The 24,482-nt window shown below is 46.0% G+C and overlaps 1 protein-coding gene across 1 annotated transcript in view; it reads left to right on the top strand.

Annotated features, from left to right (window-relative positions):
• Positions 1-4,151: 4,151 nt before the first annotated feature.
• Positions 4,152-24,482, top strand: part of TRABD2B (TraB domain containing 2B) — a 295,930-nt gene continuing 275,599 nt past the window's right edge. Inside the window, 3 exon segments of the mRNA XM_055725226.1 lie at positions 4,152-4,409; positions 4,905-4,946; positions 4,948-5,466. Of these exon segments, the coding sequence (XP_055581201.1) occupies positions 4,302-4,409; positions 4,905-4,946; positions 4,948-5,466 (669 nt within the window). The 5' untranslated portion in view covers positions 4,152-4,301.

Below are 24,482 nucleotides of genomic sequence, written 5' to 3'. Positions count from 1 at the left end.
CTCATTAACAAAGAAATCTGTGCTCTATTCCATGGCATATTGTTAAATCCTCCATAAATATTTTTTGTACCCACACGGGCTCCTTATTGAATCTGGCTGTCTTCACTTCCTGTCTTAGTACAACTTACTTGTTAAGTTGTTGCCTCACCACACCCCTGAAGTGGTTGCCTTTAAGTGGCTGGTGAAATGATTAATATTTATTTAGTAAAGCTCTTTGAAGATGATACGTGATATAAATACATAAATAGGAGCTAACACTATTATGCTTCCAAAAAACAATACAGCTTTTGTAAGATTAAAAGCCTATTCCCCAATTAGATTTCTTGTAATTTGTTAAAACAAAATAACGTAACCTTCCCCTTGCTGTTTATCCCTCTTATCTCTTCACAGCTTTTAATAGTCAGTATTTCCCATCTGATTACTGCTAATCGCATTGTTATACTGCTTTTACAGCCTTGGGGTTTATTACAAAGCTTCTCATTTACTCCAGATGGGCATAAAACAGTAGCAGGTAGGGAGAAATATACTTTTTCCAAAGATCAGAACCATTATTTAATGTTTTTGTAAATATTTACTTTAGAAGCAGGCTAAATGTTACTTAAGATTTGTTCTAAACTGCTGTGTTTAAAGGAAAAAAATCACGAGGACATATGGAACTCATCTGAAGGAGAAAAAAATGTTACAATTACACAAAAGAATTAATTTCCCTTGCTGTTACCAAAGAGTTGTCTTCATAAAAGCTTGTGGCATGCTTTTGTATCTTAGGTGGAACATCGTGATACATATGTGGTTTGTGGTCTCTGCTGGTTTGTGGTCTCCTCTTCCTACTGCCTAAAGCTCTGGCTGCAGTTTACCCAACCTGACTGTCCCATCAAATCGGTACACACCCGCATCATGCTCCCACTGGGATTTCTGTTCCCGTTCTGCTCTGGGGTTTTTCTTTTTTTTTCTCCCCCCCCCACCCCCCACCCCCCCAGCTTCTTGTTCTTAGTCATCTTACCCACAAGTGGCATAAATCAAGGCGAGGCTGTGTTTTCACAGCTAGGCAGTTCTTGCAACATCAGGGCTCAGTTCAGGGAAACAGCTGGAAAACTTGCTATACCCACACACACACACACCTGCCTTTTGGCTAATGGAAGATGAGCACAGTGCCAAAGATGTTTGTTTATTCTTGCCCTGGGTGCTTTGATATGTATGCCATTGATGAGGGTAATCTCCCTACCTCACAAAATGGCACCCATGACTGAACAGGGCCTCATACTCCTTATAGACCTCCCAGGCATCTTCTCCAGCCCATGAGATGTTGGGTCCCGTCACTGGAGATGTCCCTACCACACTCCTGTCAAGGCCCCTCTGTTCTTTCACTGCTTTGGAAGAGACTTGGGAAGGAATTAGAAAAAGGGTGGAGCAGGTCAAAGCCACTAAGCCAGGCAAGAGCAGCCATGTCACTTTGGAAGTGGCACTTGCTGAACACAAGGATGCAGTTTGGTCCAGCAGTGAACAAATGCAGCAGACCTCCATGCTACAGTGTCACAACAGCATCAAGCCTGTAGCTTTTAAATGGTTTGTGGCAGCTTAGGGAAAAACAACAGGATACTAGCCTGGCATTAGCCTTTATGGTATCACATATGCTGGGACATGGATTGCACAACCTTTCCTGCTCCGGATTTCATTTCAGATGGGGGCACAGCCACCTACAGTGACCGTACAGCACCCTGCACACTTGCGGGTGGGCTGGGAGCGAATGCTGAGGCATGTTTGGGAGAAAGGTGGGGCTGCTCAAGAGAGAGAGAGGGCATGGGCATGTGCAGCCAGGCCTTGCCCTCCCAGTCCTTGAGGGATTGTGTCATCACATCAGTGATGCCGGGGAGGCAATTTCAGAGGCCCCAACATTGCATCATGTGAGGGCACATGGGGCGGGGAGGGCACATGAGAGCTTGCTGCCTACAAAGCAGCGCACACCCACCTGCTGCCACATAGCATCCCACCCACACTGGGCCACAGGTGACTCCAGGCCACCAGCACCCAGTGTGGCCATGACTCACTGAAACCATCCTCAGCTGCAGGAATGGCGCATCAAAAAACCCTTCTACCTCTTTCTGTCCCTCTCAATCTTTCCCTTATCTGAACCTTACCCTTCAGGGCAGAAGCAGAAAATTAAGTATTTCTTTGCAAGAACTAGAAACATGATGAGGAAAACCAGTCCCCTGCCCCTTTGCACGATTCTTACCTGGCTGGAAGATAAGCGAGGAGAGGAGAGAGAAGGCAATGAGAGTCCTCACATAAAAAGGAGCCGCTGGTCTCAATTCTGTGGTTAAGAGAACACTCTCCTGACAGAAGCACAGTCCACAGGATGTGCACACAGTGGTTGGGAAGTCCCTTCATTAGCCTGTGTAGCTGCATTTGTTCATCAGTAACCGCAGCAAGCAGTGTCCCTCTCAGTCTCCACATGGCTGTTGGGAAGCCATGTTTATAGCCAGCTAGACTGGACTCTGCCACTGACCTTGGCAACACCCCTGCTGGCTCCAGTCCGAGTTTTGCCAGAGCAAGGACCCTGCTTAATAATAGTAATTACTGTATTTCATCAAGCAAATGTTGGCAGTTTTGATTCTCCTCAATACAGTGAAGGAACTTCCCAACTTTGGAAAGGGTTTGCACTTGTGGAGGTGGTGGGGAGGCTGCGATCTGGATCCGCTCTGCTGTGTGCACTGCATACAGCAGGGCAGGTGGCGGAGACACCTGGGGCCACCCACACAGCAGGGCAAGGTGGGGTCCTGCAGGGAGAAGGGGCTATGTCCGGCAGCCTGATGCCCACCCCTGCCCCGAATGGATCCAGAAGCAGGAGTTCCTGCAGGCGGCAGTGCTAGGCATTGTCTGCCTGTTCTGCACGCTGAAAGGCCTCTGCTGTAACAGAGGGCACTCAGGAGGAGGACTGAATTGCAGCTGCTGGAGCTGAGCACCTGCTGCAGCTGCCTCCAAAGAAAGCTCCAGACCCTCAGGGAGCCTGGATGTGCTCCTGTCAGCAAGAACCAGCTCAGGTGTTTTGGGATGAAGGATGGTGTTTCCTCCCGAGGCTTTTTGGCCCAAGTGGAAGCAGGACAGTTAAACAGTGCGAGGACGGCTGATGCCCGTGTGTACACAGAGAAAACATGCTTCATCCTCCCGCGAGGCTGAGGCAGCGGGGGCCCCCCCGGACCGCGATACTGGTGAGGGCCACTGAGGTACGGGGCCCGCTGCTGCCAGCGCCCTGCGGGGCCCACGTCCTTGACCTGCCCTATCCCCCCGCGCTCGGCGAGGCCCCGCAGCCCGCGATTCCGAGGGGCCGGGGGCAGGCGGCGCCGGCGGAGGGCGGATCACCTCACGCCGGGGAGCCGGCGGCGGGCTGAGGCGGGGCGCCTCGGGGCGTCCCCTCAGGAGCCGGCGGTCGCCGCTCCTTCCCGCGACAGGCCCCGTCTGAGCGATTCTGGCACATTTTTTTGAACGTCGAAACTTTTCGTTTTTCTGCTTTTAGCGTTTACCGCGAGGGAGGGGCCGCACAGGTGCCGCCGCGGCGGAGGGGCGGCAGCCGAGGCGGGAACGGGAACGGGAGCGCGAACGCCACCGCCCCTCAGCCGCCGAGGTCGCGCGGCTGCGCTGGGGCGCGATCGCCCCCTCGCGGCGGCGGCGGGGGGCGCGCGCGGGAGGCGCGGGCGGGCCGGGGCGGCTGCGCGAAACTTTCCGCCGCAGCGCGACTTTGGCCTCCCCGGTGCGGTGTGCGCCTCCCCCGCGGAGCAGCGCCCGCCTCTCCGGGGCGCCGCGGGAGTCCCTCCTGGCCGCAGAATTTAAAAAAAAAAAAAAAAAAGGAAAAAATTTTTTTTTTTTTTTTTTTTTTTTACTTTTTTCTTTTCTGGCAATTCCCCCCCCCTCCCCGCCCCAACCTCCTCCCGGACCGGCGGGGCGGGAAGGGAGCTTCTCCGGTCTGCGAAATCAAAGCATGGCGGAGTCTGGCGATGAGAACCGTCCTCCCCAAAGCATCCAGCGCCTCTGACAAGCTCGGAGCCAGAGGGGGTGGGGGTGGGAAAGGGCGGGAGGGGGGAGAGCATGGGAGGGAGGGGGCGTCCAGTCCTTCCCCCTGCACTTGTCAGATGCAGATGGGACTGGCAAAGTTTGTTTGAATAAAAAAAAAAAAAAAAAAAAGCCCCAGAAAAAAAAAAAAAAGGGGGAAGAGCAGGAGGAGGGGGAGGGAAAAAAAAAAAAAAAGATCCTAGAAATCCAAAAAGGCTCATCTGGGAAGGAGAGAGAGGAGAGCGAGAGGAAGCGGGATGCAACTCAACCTGACGCTGATCTGCTTCGTCTTCGGGGGGTTCCTGCCCGACGCCGCGGCCCGGCGGGAGCAGATGGACACGGGGCAGTGCGACCTGCCCCGCTCGGTGAGCCGGGCCGGGCCGGGCCGGGGGGCGCGGCCGCTGGGGATGCGCGGCCGGTCGCGGCGCTCCGCGGGAGCCGCCGGGGCGCGGAAGGGATGGGGGGGGCGGGGGGCGCGTGGGGAGGGACCCCCCCTCCCGCGCGTGTGCTCGCGGCCCAGGCGCGTGGCCCCGCAGGTGTGGCGCGAACCCGCGCGTGCCCCGCGAGGGGTCGGTGCTGCCGGCGGGAGGGGCCCCTCGGCCCGGCGCGGGGGGATGCGGCGGCCGGGCGGGGGAGCGGGGGGGGGGGGAGCGGGGGGTCGCGGCGGGCCGGTGCCGCTGCGGGCCTCACCGCGCCCGCGGGCCGTGCGCGCTCCGAGCCCCTATGCGGGACACGGGGGAGCGGGGCCCCCGGCCCCTGCCTCCCCGCGGGCACCCCCGAGGGTGGCATTGCCACCGCGGGCTGCCTGCTGCCCCGCTGCCCCCCCGCCGCTGACCAGCCCCCCGCCATCCTCCCCGCAGCAAGGCGAGCTCAACTCCTTCCTCTGGACCATCCGCCGCGACCCCCCCCGCCTATCTCTTCGGCACCATCCACGTGCCCTACACGCGCGTGTGGGACTTCATCCCCAACAACTCCAAGGCCGCCTTCCACGCCAGCTCCAGCGTCTACTTCGAGCTGGACCTCACGGACCCCTACACCATCTCGGGGCTGGCCAGCTGCCAGATGCTGCCCCACGGGGAGAACCTGCAGGACGTGCTGCCCCGCGAGCTCTACCGCCGCCTCAAGCGCCACCTGGACTACATCAAGCTGATGCTGCCCCACTGGATGACCCCGGACCAGCGCGGCAAAGGGCTCTACGCTGACTACCTCTTCAACGCCATCGCCGGCAACTGGGAGCGCAAGAGGCCCGTTTGGGTGATGCTCATGGTGAACTCCCTGACGGAGACGGACATCCGCTCCAGAGGGGTGCCGGTGCTCGATCTCTACCTCGCCCAGGAGGCCGAGAGGATGAAGAAGACGACGGGCGCGGTGGAAAGGGTGGAGGAGCAGTGTCACCCGCTGAACGGGCTCAACTTCTCCCAGGTAAGGAGGCCTCTGGGCCTCGCGGCTTGTGCCAGGAGGTGGGGGCTGTTCTCCTTGCCTTTTGGTGGGTTTATGCGGGTGAACCCCAAGCCTGTTGCAGTGGGGTGGGCTGCCCATTCCCCATTGCGCCAGGCTGGGCAGCCCACGAAAAACCTGCCACCTGTGCAGCGAGGGCTGCGTGGTTATCATGTGGATTATTTATTTGAGAGGCAAATGTCCGGGGTGTGAATGTGTGTGTCTGCTGGCTTGCCACTTGTGAGGGAAACTTCCACACCTCCTGTCCTGTCCTGGAGCTGGTTGAAAAGTGGGTTTTTTTGTTTGTTTGTTTTTAAGTAAAGCAGCTCTGTGGTACTTGTCAGGAGGAGGACGAAGCATGAACGATGAAAAAAGAAATTTTTTGACATTGTTCAAATAGATATAAGTATGTGCAAACTGTCGGCTGTCTTTTTAGTAGTCGCTCCAGGTCAAAACAAACTGGCTTACATTGCCCTCCTGTACTGGGCGAAATTAAGTGTGCAATCTGCATGGATTTTCTTAATTTTAGAACAGGTAAAGTTCAGCAAAAAGAAGAGGATGTAGATAAAGAAACAAAAGTTATTGGTGTAACCGGACTCCAGAATTCTTTCGGTGGATTTAGCTTTAAACAACCAAATAGTAAGCCATACGATCTATTTCATTTCAGTGGATTAATCGGGAACACAGTCACAGCTATTGACTTTGCTTTGTGAAACTGTTTATATGAAATCAGATTTACTAGAAATTCAGGAAATGAATGTGTGTGGAAGAAAACAAATAATCCAGGGGAAATTTAAGATGGTGTCAGTTACTGCTATGATATTTCGTTTTTAACCTGCTTTTTGTCATTAGTTTTGGATCAGCCTGTTTCCAGCCTTATCTTACTGTCCTACTTTGAGAAAAAAAAAACCTTGGTGATGTGGGAATAAGGATTAAAGGACTGATCTTTGGTGATTAAAATGTCCTTAGAGTGCCTGCACCCCCTTCTCCCATGAAGTCTTGTGGGAACTGTTTTGAGGGGAAAAAGTCTTGCTTTCGCTAACATTTGGTTCATCCAACAGTTCAACTAGAAGTCTTAACTTTGCATACAGCCTTCAGAGGAGAAGACTGACTGGGTACGCTTTTGGAGGGATTTTCATGTTTATCAACAAAAGTAATTAAAAGAATGCCCCTCAGGACCTTTGCATTAATTAACACACCTGCAAATCAAGGAATTTGTTTTACCCTCTTCTGTTTGAAAGGTTTAAGTGCCTATCCTCTCTGTTGATCTCCTTTAATGTAAGGTAAAAATAATTAACCATTCCAGACATCCAATAGCATTTGGTTGTATTAGGTCAAAAATGGCAGTTAGAATCAAGCGCACTTGGTTAAAAATGTACCACTTGGAAGCTTTTTAAATGTGAATCATGTTACATTTTTTTCTTTTTTAGAGAGAGCAAGCAAGCAACAGAGAGAGGAAGAGGGACAGAGTACAAAATTCACTGCTGCTCTTACCATAACTGTTTTTCTCTCATTCTCTAAATTTTAAATAGAAACAAACATTTCCCCTTTGTTTTCCTACAATAGTAATCTAAAAAAGAACAGCAAAGATATTACTGTTATTGGCAAGTAAAGGACAATCATTTATGCAAAACGTTTGTGCTGATTAAAAAAATAACATTACATTTTAATTATTACAGAGAATTGACATTGCTGCTGAAAACAGATCAGTGTTCAGGAGGATTTTTCCTAGATTGAAGCTTGTTCTGGGAACAAGGCCACCAGAACAACATGAGACAAAATTAAACAAAACAAACCAGATATTTATTTTCTTGCTTCCTCTAGATTTCATGCATCCTGACACCTGGCTAGTTGTTTAACAATAGTAATTTGTAATGTTATCACACCGTCTGGCAGTCCCACTGCTCCATGTATTGCTGTGCTAATTTAGTGGAGTGGATTACTATGGCCAGGTTTCACCTCCCAATTTCAGGTCTTGGAGCCTTCTTTAAGCAACACGTAATTAAAACACACTCAAATGGAAATCAGAAATTGAGCAGCTTTTGCCTTGTAAGGTGTTTGCATAGTTTGATGAGAACATCTGTGATAAATTACAATCCCAAATCTGCTAAGGGCATCAGCAGTTTTTACCTGTTTTCAGCATTACTGTTACAGGAATACTGCACATAATTTCTGCATTCAGAATCCAGGTTTTAAAACCGTGCCTTGCTGAATCATGTCAATGCTTTTGTTTCCCACGTCCCCCAAAGTCCAGTATTTTTGCCCTAAGCAAATTAAAAAAGAAAAAAAAAAAGCTTTTTTTTTTTTTAAAACTCCTTCCCCTCAAAGGCAGCTTTGTGCTACTGCAAATATTTAATCTGACTACATGCACCAAATCTGTTAATCTGATACCATGAGGAGAAGGAAATCTAGGAGTTGTCCCGGTGTGGTACTTGGTTTTGATCTGCTCTGAAAGAAAGCGGATACACTTGCATTTTTGACCAGGAACGATCTTTGAAACGTTCTGTGTGTGGCTTTGAAATGTTGATTGTCTTAGCCGGATGAAAAGATTAAGGTGGCTCATATAATTAGCCGCTTCCTGGAGAGCCAGCTCATGCAGGTAGAGCAGGGCGCATTGTTTTCTATTGTAAACCCCAAAACTTTGTAGTTTGATGCTCTGCTCCCCCTGAAATCTCTGCTCAGTGCTTCATGCTGCTTTCCCAGGCTGGCACCGCGCCGGTCACCCTGCTGTCCCGCTGCCTGGATGCTGGAGGGAGCATCCTCACTGCCCTGGGACTCCGGCAGCTGCTGGTCGCACAAAGTCCGGGCCCTCGGGTATGGTGTTGTACAGCTGGTGGCAAGCTGTCTGAGTGGCAGCAAAAGGCTGGCTGGGGAGCCTGGCAGCAGGGTGGTTCAGATCAGCTTTGGGTCAGGTTGAAATCTCACCACTGCTTGGTACACCGAGTGCCAGGGTTTTCACTTGAGGGCAGGACAGAGAGCTGGGAGGCGTGCAAAGAGGAGGAAGCGCACAGCTTTTCTGTCTTACAGCCCGGATGTTCGTTTACAGGTGGCCAGAAAAGTGCAAAATCAAATGGGCCAGGACTGAGGAGAGCTGGTGGGGGCAGACGGCGTTCAGGGCCACCTCTTCTTGGGGTCCCGGCAGGGCCACTGCGGCCGGTGCTACGCCAGGCCCTGAGGACTCATCCGAGGGCCGGCTTGGGAGAGGGTCCAGCTTTCCCTCCTCCTTGGGACCCTCGTGTGGTGGAAAGCTGGAGTAAGGACGGTGACGGTGACTCCTACAGGTGCTGGGTCTGTCTGCGTCCGCCCTGCTCGCCGTGGGCTGTGCTGGGCCCCCTGCTCGCCCCGGGGTGGGTGCCCGCGGGCAGCATCGCGTCCCCACCGAACACCCCTACAGTCAACAAGGGGAGGGTCTGGCTGCTCTACCCAAACCGCTCTGCCCTGGGGAGGCGGATGGTCGCCCTCGCTTGTGTTTGATCCTGTTGCTCAGCAGGGTCCCCAGACGGAGACAGTGTTGATATCCCTTCCTCCAAGGTAGAAATAAAATCCCTTTCTCATCCCGCCCAGAGCTTGCTCTCTTCAGGGAGGATGTGCATTCGGCTCGCGCCAGACGCCCTGAATCCCAAGGTTCCCGAGGGGAATTTTGTGTCAGGGCCTGACCCCATCCCGGCCTGTTGGTGGGGGAAGCTCTGGGGCCGGAGGGGAGCCCCTGGCAGCCCCTTTTCTCTCCTTCTGCTGCTCAGGGCTTGCAAAGCCCTGACTCCGGTCTTCTCCAGCCTGTATCATTTCCAACTGCAGGGGGAGATGTTAAATATCAAACCGGTGTTGATTGGATCAGAGACGGCCTCAAAGAAAGAAACTTTAGACCGTGCCAGATTAAACTTCACACTTCACCATTCTTCCCCTTTCATTTCTTTGCCGCCTCATTCTCTGCACAAATAAACCTCGTCTCCATGCTTTCTACCAATGAGACAGCATTCAAGGGGCAGGAATGACTTTGTTAACAAAATCAGCCTTCATTTCCCAGGTCCTGCTGTTCCATCAGACCCTGGGACATGGCAGCTTTGATTACTCTAGTGATGGGATTAGAGGGGGGAACAAGTGCTGGTTAATAAAAGGCCAATGGGTGGTCCATCATGTTTGGTCGCTGACAGATCTGCAGCCTTGAAGCTGGACCTTCAGTGGCAAAGCAGCACGATGCAGTAATATATAGACGGGGCTGTGGCCTGGATGTGCTACTCCATCTCCCCTGTCCCCTGTAAAAATGAAACATTTCTGTGATCGCAAAGCTGGGATTCTCAGAGCTGACCACTGCAACTGACTTCAAGGGAAATTTGCCAGTTTATACTAATGAGAGATCCAGGCTCAAAGTTTTCTGACCCGGATTAAAGGGCTCAGTTTCAGAGCTAGTTGACTTTGTGACCGTCTGTGTAGTTTATTGAGGGGGTATTACTGATTTTTTTTTTAAAATAATCTTTTTTTTTTAAGAAAAGTGCTTTTTGCCTAACAGAAGTAGCACCTTTTTGCTTTTAAAAAATTTTAGTCTTTGTGAAAAGGGCAAGAGTCATCAAAAATAGCTTAGTATCATCTGTTTTGATTGCTGAATATTGTTGAAAGAAATGCTGTTAAAAGGTTTGATTATGCATAGTGTATGTACTTCTCAGCTTGCTCACTTGAATTGAACTGTTGCGCCCTTCACTCCCCCACACCCCCCCCCCCCACCCCGGGTAAAAATTTCCCCTATTAAAGTTAACCTTGGGGTAGAAATTCATACAGCAGAAACAGAAATCTTTCCATTTAAACTCCTTTTGAATACTAGTGGAGTGGCTTTACATCTTTACCAGGGGAACTGTTGAGGGTGAAACTATGCAGGTATTAAAACTACAGTAGTCACAGTAACACCTGAAAGGATCAGCAGCTGACGTTTTATAGCTGTAACTGTACGTGTTGCTTTTTACAGCCAGTTACTGTGTGCTTCTTCACTACAGCCCCCTTGAAAGGCCCACCCTGGCATTTGATGCCTATTAAGAAAAAAGTCGGTCAGTTAATGATGGCTTGAGGGGCAGCTGGCAATTCATCTATTGTATTTATTGTGTATATAACTGCAAGAAGTGTTTGTAGAACAGGTTAGATATGAGCCCTTCCTTTCCCTCTGATCTTTCACACTTCCCTTTGTAAGATCTGAGCCCAGGACAGGTGTACCTGCCTCCCATGAGCAGATCTGAAGAGGATTCTGATGGTTGATTTGTTTGCAAAATTATGGGTGCTGCTTGTGATCGGGTTTAGGCAGGAATTGCATCTTGATAAGGTGGGCTTTGAAAGGAACAGATCCCCAGAAAACTGGCAGGTAAGCCTGGCACTTAAGGAGTCCCTAGTGTATTTGAGGCAGCCGAACACTGTACCATTTTTCCCTGTGTGCATGGTAAGAGGTGAGTTGAGGTCGGAGTGTGGTCTCTTTGGCTCTGGCCGATGCCTGGTCCTGGTGGCAGGGAGCCCTGGTACTGCTGTGGCACGAGAGGCATGGGGAGCACCCAGGCACGCACTTTGCTCGGAGCAGATCCACTCCCTGACTCTGGGGAAGGGGATCAGAAGAGGGGCAGATGATCCAAATTCATCCCTGTACTTAGGCACTAATGCTGCTTTCAAATCCCTGTGAGATCTCCCTTGGAGCAGTTTGTCACCTCTGAGCTGCTCACCTAGTAAGTGCAAAATCCACCCTGCCACCCCATTAGTAAATAATACTTCCACAGCGATTATTTTCTCTCTGTTGTCTGCTGTCAGTTTCTGGTGCTGTTGCAACAGCAGTCAGGATCCTGCCCCGGGCCCAGAGTGCTTTGCTTATAAACAGAACGAACCATTGACCTTAAAAACCTCAACTTCAAGTATAGTGCAACCTACAGTCCTCAGAAAGTCTTTAACAGCCTCCCCTCAGCTCCCTAGTGAGTAGCAATCCACATTATAAAGCCAGCCCACATCATTCAGGCTAGTCAGAGGTTCCTGTACTGAAAAGGCCAGGAATGATCTTAAGCAAGGGCACTCATTCACCTTGCACTCCTGCGGAGATGGAGATTGGTGGCAGGGCTCCTGGCAAACCCTATTTGGGAACTTCAGAGGGACATACTGTAAAATAACAGGTTTCCCCTGTGCTAGGCTTTACACTGCAAACCCTTATTAATCTCTTACCTGTCATTAGGAGTTGATGAGGCAGGTAAAAGGCAGAAGAAATCACAGAGTTACTGCTTGAGCCACGTGAGATTGTTGTGATTTCTTTCATCTTTTGGTCCTGTTAGAGGGGTTCCCTGCACACTTGGATGAGGGACTGTAAAATGACTTCCTCAGACCACAGTGTTTAGGATAGCACAAAAATGGAGTTTTTCAGCAATGGCCAGTGTTTTGCGAACTTAGTATTTTTAAGTTTCAAGAGTCAGTGTTAGAAGAGTCCTGATTTGCAGGGTAATGTATCTGCCTCGTGTCCACACACTTTCCCAAATCCCTCTTTCAAGCTGACAAGCAATTCAGGTCCTAGATATTACTAGACTTAAAATCCACAGAAATCACTGTGGGTTGATCACAAAACCTCAGTATCTTTCTGAACCTATTGAATTATTTATAGATTGCAGTCACTAAGGCATTTTTCTGAACATTGCAACAATTTGTGAATTTAATACTCTTTCTGTAACCCATAAAGCATTACGGTTTCCAGCTTGCTTGAGACACCAGAAGTTAAACTGGTGCCTGTAGAGCTTAAAACTGCAGATATCAGTGTTTGAACTTAACATCTCAGTTCTTGGACTGGAATTGGAACAAGGCTATACTCTGTAATGGTTTAACCCCAGCCAGCAACTAAGTACTACGCAGCCAGTTGCTCCCTCCCCCTGCCCGCTCTCTCCCTACCCCAGTGGGATGGCGAGGAGAATTGGGAAAAGGTAAAAGCCATGCTCTGAGATAAGAACAGTTTAATAATTGAAATAAAGCAAAATAATATAATAGTAATACTAATGAAAAGGAAGAAGAGAAGAATAAATCCAAAGAAAAATAAGTAGTGTGCAATACAATTGCTCACCACCCACTGACTGATGCCCAGGCAGTCCCCGAGCAGTGGTCGGGCTCTCCCGGCCAACTCCCCCCCGTTTATGTACTCAGCGTGACGTTCTATGGTATGGGATATCCCTTTGGCTACTTCGGGTCAGCTGTCCTGGCTGTGTCTCCTCCCAATTTCTTGTGCACCTGCTCACTGGCAGAGCGTGGCAAACTGAAAAGTTCTTGACCTAGAGTAAGCGCTACTTAGCAACAACTAAACCATCACTGTGTTATCAACATTATTCTCCTAAATCCAAAACACAGCACCGTACCAGCTACTAGGAAGAAAATTAACTCTTACCTCAGTCGAAACTGGGACAACTCTCTGCAGAGTGGGAACAGACGTGCAACTAAAATGCGTGACTGGTTATGTCCATCACAACAACTAGGAGTTATGGTACCTCATCCATCTCCATGGATTTGCTTTTTGGGGTATTCAAGAGAACAATACAGCTGCCTTGTGTTATTGTTAATTGTTTATTGGATCTAGCTGTCATGTAAATGCACAGAGAATTAGAAATGACATGGTTAACACCTGTGTGGAAGCTCAGGCAGGAATTAGCACAGATAACTGCTGCTTTTATCACAAGTTATTCCAACAGCAGTCTTTACCATTTGGGTTTCCAAGTTTTAGAGCTTCTGCTGCAAGTCATTTCAGGACTTCTAGCACAATATAAATGAAAGTTGCTAAAAACTGTGAATTAAAACCATGTGTTCAGCATTTTGGGATGGATGTTTTATGACTGGAGGAGGCTCATTAGCAAAAGTATTTTTAGTTTGAATGAGATCAAAGACCCTAGATTTTCCACTCTGAGGGTCATTTAACATAGGCCTAGACACCCCATTTCTCATCATACATAGACTCCCATAGGCCAGTTATGCCTGAAGAAATCATCGTCCCTGAAATACCGTAATTAGATTTATTATCAGCGGACCACTGCTGATCACCTCTGTCCAAGCACTGCAACAGCATTGAGGGTTGAAGAGTCTTGCAGATGTCAAAAGGGAGTTTTATTACTGACTTCTTCAAAATGAGGATTGTAGCCCATGCCAGTGGATAGCAATGTTAGATGTGAAAGAGTATTGGTATGAATCAAATCCTATGTGTTGTACTCATTCCAGAGTGTCCCTTGAAACCAGGGATAATATTGAACCATTCCCAGAAACTCCTGTTGGCAAATAAATACAGGGTTGTAAAAAAAGAAAAAGAAAGCGTTCTGATTTCTCCTTTTCCTAGGCTCAGTTAACGTGGAAGTTACAAAACCTTTCAAATTAATTCCAGTCCAGAGGTTTTTTCATGCTTGGGTGTCCCTGCAAAATCACAGAGATCATTGAGATGGGCATGGAGGACAGCTAGCAATTCAGTCATGTCCAACGTGTTAGCTGTAACAGTGCAATCAAAGGAATAACACTAAATGCTTTATGTTTTCCCCCGATTGCATCAAACTTGCTTCTTCTACGCTAACTCTCGTATTGGGGCACCTGTTGGAGACACAGATATCCCCAGTACATAAAACAGAGAAGAAACTGCCTTCACAGAGCAGAGCAGTATTTGTCAGGCTCCTTTCGTGAGCCAAGGAATGAGAAAAAGGAAACAAATCCACAAGTTCTTTTCAAACCTCTTTCCATTTTAATAAACGTCAACTTAAAAGGAACACAGGGAAAATATTTCTTTAAAGTAGAAGATTCTATGTCTTGAAAGTATCCCCTCAATATTTTAGAGACCGTATTAAATCCAAGGTCTCCATTAGGCTCCCTTACTTTTGTTAACAATCACAATGAAGACTGATTATTCTCTGTACACTTTCTGCCACTGCACAAATTTTGCTTTCCTTTGATTTCTTGCAGACTTTTCCTATTACAGGTGACAACATAATAGTGATGGGGAATATTTATTTAAATGTGAGACAAAATGATCACAGTATTGGAGTTTGCAGAGTCAGCAGAGGGGGAGAGGGCAAAAGGGTGATTTGAGAAACATGCCCAACTTTTTGAAGGAGTTTGTATTTCTGGCATGTGATTGATTTACAGTTTTACGAATGATCATGGAGATTAATGTTACTCCAGCAGTGAAGTGTGATGGGACATGTCCTGGTGTGTCCCATTGATTCTAAAACACTGGTAGAATTATCATAGCACTATTAGTTGTGAAGGAGCTAAGCCTTACACCATCCGAAGAGCTGGTTGTGACATACTGGGAGCCAACTGGGATGCTAACTTGTAGTTTTCTTTCAAGTTAAAGTAATTATTTTTGGGATATCACAGGAGCAAGAGAGATGCAAGTATGCTAAAGGACTGTGTTTATAAGAGTTAACTACACAGCAAGCCCTTCTTTTTCATGACTTTCTTTCCTGATTAATGCATGAAAACATTCTGATTAATGCATGAAAACATTTTGAGAACATTCTCAAAAAAGCTTATTATTTGCTGGCTGAAGAAGATAACTCATTAAGGTATAGAATTGAACAAAGTGAAGTTTTTAGTACCAGGATATGACCAAAACAATTCTAATATGGCGTGGCCTTCAAACAGCTGGGATGCTCTATTGGTAGACAGTTACAAGCAAACTGAAGTTCAGATCCTTCAGTATTTCCCTTCCCACTTGCAGAATACCAGGGGGGTATTTTCTCCCTGGTGTGAGCATCAGACCATGATAGCAGGTCATACCACCCTGAAACAATCAGGTCCTTTGGTGACGAGGTGAGGTTCAGAGGGTCAAGGCAGAAGGCGTTCGCAGGCACAAAACACCATTCGACTTTATGGATTGGCTTGTCACTGTATGCAGACTTGCATTGACTGGCCTTTTACCCAGCTAATTGTGTGAGGCCAGGGAGGATTTTCTTTATTAACTCAAGTGCCTTGGCTGTGAAATGAGACATACTGTACAGTATACAATTCAAGCTCATTTTCAAAGGCATTTTTGTTGAAACTGGTTATCCAGAGAGACCTGAGCCTTTAGCGTGTAGCCGTCTGGAACACGCTCTAGAAACTTCATAATTTAAGGTCAGCATTTACACTGGTTCATGTTCCAGTAATGGAATAGTGCTTGCTTTAAAGAAATACTCTATTTATATCTTAATGTATAAAGGTGTGGGGTTTTTTTCTGAGGAGGAAACTGGCTGCTTTGAGCACTTGCTGTGTGTTAACTATGACTACAAAAGCTTGTCAGGGATGTACCATGTAGAGACTTAAGCAAATTATGGCTCTGAAGTTGAAAAAAACCATAGTTTGTACACTTGGTGTACATTCTAAAATGTGAAAGTATTAGTTGTGGAGAATCAATTGTAGTAATACCCTTTTGTGAAGTACAGAGAGCTATAATTTCCCAGAAGGTGTCACATTTTGGCATATTTTGGATGGATTTTGTCATTACTGACAAAGAGATCCTAGTGGAAGATATCCGTAGGAATGCAAAACACAATCACCAAAACCCACACAAGATCCCTTATCATGCTTTCTCTAAAGCTGTTGCAGATTCATTTGAATTACACTGGAAAGATTTATCTCTTATTAATGGAGCACTCTTCATTTTTTAAAATTGAGTTGTTGTGCAACACATCAAGTAACAATGTCATAACACATCGTAAATCAGCTTGTTCTCTGAAGGATTCTAGATGAGTTAATCTAACATCCTGGACACAGTTCATGAGTAGTTAATTTTAGCAGTTCTCTTTGATATATATCAGTTAAGGCAAAGCAACTCCAGCCATTACGGAGTGGAGTCAAAACTGGTTAACGGCAAAGCAAGTACAGACAGAGATTGTTCAGAGATAAAGCCTTTGGCAGATCATTCAAGGGATCTTTGCTTTATATAGAACAATTGTAGCTCTAATACCAGCGTTGCAGACGCTCTGGGACAAAGAGAAAACACACACACACACCAAACCACAGAAGAAAACCACAGACACCACTTGGTACTTGCATCTAACAAGAAAGTCAAGCTAAAGTTCACCAGCCCTGACGCAGTTACCAAAGAACTCCACGGCAGGCAGCGAGATGAGAAGAAATACCCCCAAAAAGGCATTCAGGGATTATTTCCATTGTTAGTGGGAGAAAATGAGAACGTTTGATTTGAAACACAAAGTCATCCGGCAGCCTGCCAAATGCCATTTATCTCAAGGTCATGCAATATAAATAACCCCAAGGGTTAGCTCTAAAGCGGAGGAGCGGGAGGTAGCAAAACAAAAATAGGGGAAGGGATTCCACTCTCTTTCCTGTGGATGTTTGGCATGCTACTGACAAGGTTTCAAGGCCTGGCACTCCTAATGAGTCTGGTATATTAAGGGTAGTAAAACACACACAGAGCAGGGACTACAGCTGAATGTAGCATCATGCAAGGGACCACAGTTTGAAACAAAGCCACTAAGCTGTCATGCATTTTCTGCAAGAATTAGTCAGAATGACTAATTAAAAAGGAAGAGTCAGCCAGATAAAATTTTCCTCTGGGAAGTTTAAGTCTGAAAAGATTGATCCCTGTTATACAGTAGGGACAACCAGTGTTTATTTACTGTTTACTGTTGGATTGGGTGGTCACATGCATTTTCCTGTTCTTCCAACACACCAAAGTATCAGAGCCTTCTTAAATTTTTTAAGAGAATAACAAGCTCAGCAACTATCACATCTAGTAATCCCTCATCTCTATCAGTCAGGGAAGGAAGGGGTGTGTTTTGCTGAGATTGCTCAGAGCTGAGAGTATAGCTTTGAAAATGGGAGAATCCCAAGAAACTTGGCACCCATTCTTCCGTTCTCTGGAGTAAAAAGCTCAGTGTAGTTCCCATTAAAACAAATTAAACAAGTATGCAGTGCTTGAATCTGGAACCCAGAACTGTACTCTGTGGTCCTCAAAATTGGGCAAGGTGTCTTTCCCATTGCTTTATATAGAAAGGAAGTTTTGTGTAGCCAAGTACTTGATTAAGAGAATTAGGAGGAAAAAAAAAGTTAGTCAATATCCTTCTAATTTGTTTGTGATTTTGATAAGCTTAAAAGTAGACTGAGTGGAGTTACTTGTGGTTTCACGTTGAATTCTTGATGCCATGAACAAAGTAAACTAAAGTCACTAAGTCAGAAGGAGAATTTCACACTGGAAAGTGTTTTGATTCAGCTTTCCCTTTCCTGGTTCAGCCAGCACTGCTGGAATCACTATACAGAGTCTGTACGTCTGTATGGTCTGAGCACCGTTCCTTCCCAACAGAAAGGAAGCAAGCTGGGCATCTGAATAAGGAACACTGGTCCTTAACATGTCATATAGAACAATGTTGTATCTGTAGGCCTTACAAAACATGTTGGAAATTGAGGCATGACTTCAGAAGCTGAAATATTCCTAATATTTTATTACATCTGGGGCTAAGCCTGTGGTTTATCCATCTGTAAATTTATCATCTCTCCAACTTATTTGATTCTCATTGAAAAAGAAATATTTGTATGTGGAGGGACTAAAGTCAATGATACGGTGATGTGAAGGGGACATCTACAGAAGTCTAGGCTGACCGCAAACTCCAGAACCTACAGTTCTTCAGGCAAGGTGTTATGGGACACATCTCTATCCCTTGGCAAATAGTGCAGCTCCACCCACCTTTGCACCCTATTTTAGTCCCTGATTCTCAAACCCAAATGATCTTTAAAAATGGCAGAGAGCATAGACTTGCTTCATTAGCAGTGAACCAAAGGCTTTTGTGTTGCCACAATGTTTGTTGAGGGATTACTGTATTGAAAATCCACTGATTTTGGTACAGGCTGGAGAACTCAGCAGTTCTACTCCCCTTGTCCTGCCATCATTCAACAGGCAGACCCTGTTGCTAGACATTGCAGTAGGGCAGCCAGTTGGCTTCTCCCAACCTCTGTAGGTTTCCAGATGTCATAACAAAATGAGAGAGAGAGACTTAGCCATCTTCCGTTTGTTTACGCTGGAGCTGCTAGGCAGAGACCAAGCCACAACACTGCACAGCTTTTCAAAAAGGACTTAATAGGCCTCTCTGTAAACAGATCTAAATATTTGCTCCAGTGACATTTATCGCATCACACGTCTGGCGCAAGTGTTTCGTCCCTGTTTTTCTTGTGTGTTTGGATTCTCTTATAAACATTAATGAAGTGCTTGAATACAAATGAATAATCCTCCCCCTTCTTCCCACCCTGGAGGGGAGGGGAATGGGAGGGCATGAAGGAATGATAGTTCAACCTTCAACCTTAATTGCTCAGTACATTTTGATGACAGCTTTCGTTCTCACATGTTTTAAAAGACTTTTTTCGGCATGTACATCCATGCAGAAGGCATTGCACCTTTCTTCAAAGGCCACTGCGGCTGGGGTTGGGGTTGGGGTTGAGGGCAGTTAGCACACAGCAGTGTATTATTTCATGTTCGATTAGTCGTAGCAATTTGACCTGCTGCTGAGTTCCCAACAGGTCGGCAGAATTGTGCCCCATCAACAAGGCTTTTAATAGGGGTATATATTAAATGTATTCTTCGCTAGGCATCTGCTTTTGGCTGTTGGCTGGACAGAATAATGGGCCTGAAACACCTCAAATTTAACCACATATGGCTGTTCATCTACCTCTTGCTGGAGAACTGAGGTCATTCAATAGGTATTTTGCAGTTACCTATAGCTTGAATATATCTGGAGACAACGTGCTTCCATGTAGCCCCTTTTGTTCTTTCAATGCTTTTATAGAGGACATAGGCCCTAGAAAGTGGGCAGCTTGTCTGGCTTTTGATTTCCTCGCTGAAGGAGAGGGCGTGGGTATGGGTAAGGAAAGGCTGGCCACATCTTGTTTCCATAGGTGGTTACTGTGGGGGCAATAGAATATTTTAATATTGTCTAGGGTTTGAGGCCATAAAACAATTGTGTTAGATGTCTGCTTCCTGATCATAAGAGGGGTGAAGTTGTGAAGCATATCGAGACTTCATCTCTCCACATGCTCCAGACTGAAAAACATTGAGTATCTCATTCCTCAATGGGAGCAGTTACACTACTACTCCTTTCTTCCCATGTAGTTCAAAATGTCACGGCACCTTCCATGCACAATGAATTATCATCATCTCCTGCCAGGTGGGACAGTTCTTTGCTCAAGACCTTACTAAGCATCTTTAGTTTCTGCAGCTGGGCTTGTAGGAGCTGTGATTTGGCTTGCTTGGAAGCCTATAATAAAAGAAACTCTGTATTAGCCAAAAGGGTCTCTTCAGAAATTCCCCAAACTCATGCAAATAAGCTCTCAGTTCTTTGTTAAGAGCAGATCTGCTGCATTTAAGCTGTGCAACATAAAATAAATAATTAATGCCTAGAAAGTAATCAAAAGTTTATTCTTCAGACTATCTTTAAGGAAAAAATTATCCTGTACAAGATGTCTGTGGGTTCGTTGTCTGCAATAGTAGTAAGCACAAAGGATTTATTTCCCAATAATCAGCCTTTGGGAGGTCAAGAGGTTAATACCCAGGATGAAAAAAATGAGTGTGTGTCCTTCATCTGGGTGATTAGGTATAAAATGGGTTAAAAATTAATACTGTCTTTGGTTCAGCACGTATATGAAACCATTCAGTCTGCACATACTTGTGTACTATTAGAAAGTGCCTGTCAACCCCATTAATTATCAAATTGCTTATTCAGTCTATACATTCCTTGCATAAATCCATATCGGCTTTGCCTCTTGTAACAGTATTTGTTTATATGAGCTGGAACTCTCAATCCTGACCAGTCTAAAACGCCTCTCAAAAGAATTTCTTCGTCTGCGCCTACAGGGACCCGGACTAATTGCTATTGAGAGATGCTCGGTGGGGTGCTTTTTTGATGGGGAGTTAGGAGTAACAAAATTGTTTAGAAAGGTGTTCTCTTGTCACCTCTGTCCATGTTGATAGCTAAAATAGAGGAGGCTAAAATTGTTACAGTTCTCAGCAGCGGTGAAACGCATGCTGGAAAAAAGAAAAAAAAATGGGAGAAAGGGACGGAAAAAAGCATTTGCTGATATTTTTGTCATCCTCTGCCTGATGTGCCAACACTAATGGAGGCTTTTTTTTTTTTTTTGGCTAATTTATAGTCCAGTGCATTCCAGGGTCCCCGTCGCTCAAGCATTCTGCCTTTTGCTCATTTGCTGGAACACAAACGTGGAAGTGTATTTGGAACTTGCTGGAGCCTTAAAAAAACAAAATTAAGGCAAGCTGCCAGATCAGAATCTAACACACAACATATGTTTACAGGGTTATAGTCTCTTGCCATGCTGGCTTTAGCAGCACTCCAGTGTGAAATAGAGTAAATGCCTTCCAAGACCTTTTATCATCCATCGTGCTTATCAAAACAGTAAAAATACTGTTTTTATTTCAGCAAACCTCCCTTTCCCCTTGTTTGAAGTCCTTTGAATTCCCAGCCACATTTGGGATCAATGGAAGAGTATGTCCTTGGTCATGTTTGTCTAGGTCTCCTGCTCTTCATGAGAGCTCATCTGCCTCAGGGTTGATGGGGTTCATCCACCAGTTCGGCAAGCATCCCTAAACAGGACCTCTAGTTTGTAAGGAGAGAGCGATGTTGACCCCCATCTGCCTTCTGCATTTGTAGTGTAAGTCATGGCACTTTATGAGGAGTCTATGGAGAGGAAAGGGTTGTCCAAGTGTAAGACACAGAGAATCAAAGTGAATGAGGTGTTTTAGGCTACTTTGGGTTACCTCAGGTTGTTCAAATGCAAGAGGTGCCATTGATTCACACTTAGTTGAGGCCCCAGGCTGTAATGAATTAACCAGCAGTGATGTGTTTTACCTGTTGTTACTTTTTAATATCCTGAGTTGGCCATTATCAGATTTGAACCCTAATTTAGAGACAGAGTGAGAGTTCTTAATAAAAATGTAAACATGTATAAGCCATTTCCAACCCTGAAAAATGAGACCAGGCTAGTTCTAGACAACGTAAAGCCACAGCAGTCCCTTATTGCTGTAAATAAAAGTTCTTTGCATCAAAATTTAGCCCTTTCTTTGGATCCTTCAGCACTACAGGGAGGTTAGTGTTTGGTGTGGCCAATGAGCCCTGCTAGGGCTCTGTGGTTCCCTCCTGGCCTCTTACCTGTGCCTTACGCAGTGCTGGTAGCTACTCATCCAGCAGTGACTCCGCTCAATCTAGGACCATTGAGACTGGAATCTGCTGCAGTGGAGAGCTGCAAGCTCAAGGCGAGGACTCTTGTGACAGCCCAAGGTTTAGGAGTGGGATGCAGTGGACAGTGCTGCAAGGCAGAGGGAATGGAAAACAGGGACAGTTATGCCAGATTCCTGTCACCCTCTGTGGCTGCTCTGCCCAGTGTGCAGTAGGCTAGCTGCAAAGCTGCTACAGCAGCAGCTGGATGTGGCCTGCAGAATTGGGTAATCAGGAACGGTATGCAGAGTCCAGGAAAAACTTGACATGTCTAAAAATGTTGTGGAATGAGCCAAAGACTTGGTGGGTATGTGAGGCTCTGAAAGAGCAGTAGCCCATCACTATTTCTTCCTCTGCTTATTCTCCATATGTAGGATGTACCTCGCATGATCCATGAAGCATGCTAGGCCACCTGGGGCCCAGCCCAGGAGCTCTACATGAACTACTCCAAGCTTATCAAGGGCTGTGCTTGCAGGCGAGCTGTATTAGCGGGAGGCAGGACTTGTCTGGGGCCTCAGATACAATCCTGACGTGGCCCTTTGTGTTTCAGTTCTCTGCATGCAAGATGGGCAAGATATTAGAGCCATTTATTTTTGGAAAATGCTTTTTTTAAACAGAAACAGTACTCATGTAATTATCTGTATTTGAGGGAAAAAAAAAGTTCCTTGAAATGTCTCTATTTCAAATTTAAAGTGAAGTTAGAAAAATCTAGGAGTCTCTTCAGGAAAACAGGCTGGTGACTGACCGAAATAGACATTTTTGTGCTGTCAGTTCTTAAAAACACATTAAAGGTAGAAAACACTGAATTTGTAACTTTTTTCTTGAGATACAGTTGTTGTTCCCTGCTGAACTGTGGAAAGTAACAGAGCTGGAAGTCTTGTAGCAGCTTTGGATGAATATGTTAATGGAGGGGTAAGTCTTCTGGTGCTCTCTTGATGGGAGAGCTCTCTAACACAACTCCAGGATGCCTAACTAGCAGGTTGTTTGAGATAGGGTGGCTTTACCTCTATAGAACATGTTCTTTACAGACATCAGGTAAGTTACAGTGCTTTACAGTTTACGAGTTGTTCATGCCTGTAGGAGACTTAATATGTATTTTCACCTGATTTCCAGCAGGTCAGATCTCTGCTCACATTTAATTGTGTCGTGCTGTGAACAGTCATTGTCCCTGAAGTAGTTTTGGATCAGAATGGGGGTTAGGACATAGCAGTTTCACTTCGACATTTCATGAAGGAGGTCTCTTGTAGGTCGGCTTAGCTTGAAGTTCACTTCAGAAATAACAGTCACATACATGGAAGCCACATAGGCTGTGGTATAAATACAGGTCTTGCATCGCTTGCAGCTCCAGAGCTTTGTTCTTTGTAGCTCAGATGACCGAGATCTGTTGCCTTTACCCTTTGACCACAGACAACCAACTTATCCTTTCATTTGAAGAGACAGATTGAAGAGGTGTTCATGGTTTGGACTTTCAGGCCCTCATCTTTTCCTTTGCTCCCAAGAAGTGTCTTCTTTCTGTCACTAAGGAGATTAGGTGCCTAGTTCAGCTTTTGAGTAAAAAAAATTAGCCTTCTGCTTGCAATGCTTGTTTGTCTTTGCTGCTTGGTTTTAAAGCAATTTCTGTGTCTGTTCACCATTCTGGTTCAGTTATGCATAGTTTTATTTGAGCAGTCAGGTAAGTGCAGTAAGGTTTTCAGTCAGTAAAAGTCCATGTTGGCTAATTCTTTGGACACAGTGACTACTGGGACAATGACGTCTCCTTGACATAGGCTCTGTTTCCTATATTTCAACAGTATTCTAGGTCCTAATCACTCTGCTCTGTGCAGAAAACATTTACTGTATGCTTTGCTGCTGCCCAGATGCAGATGTAGGTTTTGGATTATGAGATTTCAAGTTCTGAGAATGAGCATGGGTTATAATGCTCTTGATGACACAGCCAAATAGTGTTGTTATGATAAAATTCAAAATTCATCTCTGAAGCACCTCTTTCTAGCGTTGCCTCATGCATTCTCAACTAGCAACGTATTCCTTTGTCTAAGTGACTTCCACTGTTGGAACTTTTTCCTAACATATTTAAGGTTTTCCTTTACTACTTCCAGATGTAGTCCCTTGTTTTACCATTCTTTGACTCTGTAAATACATTTTCTCTGGTATTAGTATGGCTCAGTTATTTGGATAGAGCTGTCATGCTACACAAGATCATGCTCCTTTTTTTAGGCGTCATTTACTACAGAAAATTTTTACAGCTACAGACAAACAAACAGGCTTCTGCAGAGACTGAATTTCAGTTTTGCCTTGTTCATTAACCAAGACTCACACCCTTTCTGGGACAGTTCATAGAGACACCTCGTGGCTGTCAGGCGCTCTACAGAGCCCATCGCAGTCATGTCAGATTGATTTATACTATGCCTTAACATCCAGAGTCATTTGTGAAAGAGTTACAAGGGAGGCTGCCAACCTGCTAATTTAAAGCTAGAAGTACTTTAAGTTCTCTTCTGATGGAAACAAGTAAGCAAATTTGTTCTAAAATGGAATTACCACCACCCTCCAAAACCTCCCCCCCACAACAGCATGTTGTCTGCCTGAGTATAATTAAAACTATCAAAGGAATTTTTCTATTTAAAGATAAAAAAGTTTTGGTTAGATCCTAGGTTCCCATACTCCAGTTTACACTCCCACTCTCCCCATTCTGTAGACGTAATGTAGAAGTCATGCAGGCAGCTCAGACTGCGTGAATGCAGTTTGTTGGTGTGATTCTTAGCTTCTCAGTCAAAAGTCACACTAATCAGTGTCAGAAAAGCAAAAAATGAAACCTCATTCCCT

The sequence above is a fragment of the Falco cherrug genome, chromosome 12 (genome assembly GCF_023634085.1).
Source record: "Falco cherrug isolate bFalChe1 chromosome 12, bFalChe1.pri, whole genome shotgun sequence".
Taxonomy (NCBI): Eukaryota; Metazoa; Chordata; class Aves; order Falconiformes; family Falconidae; genus Falco; species Falco cherrug.
This window is presented reverse-complemented; position numbering and strand designations above follow the sequence as displayed.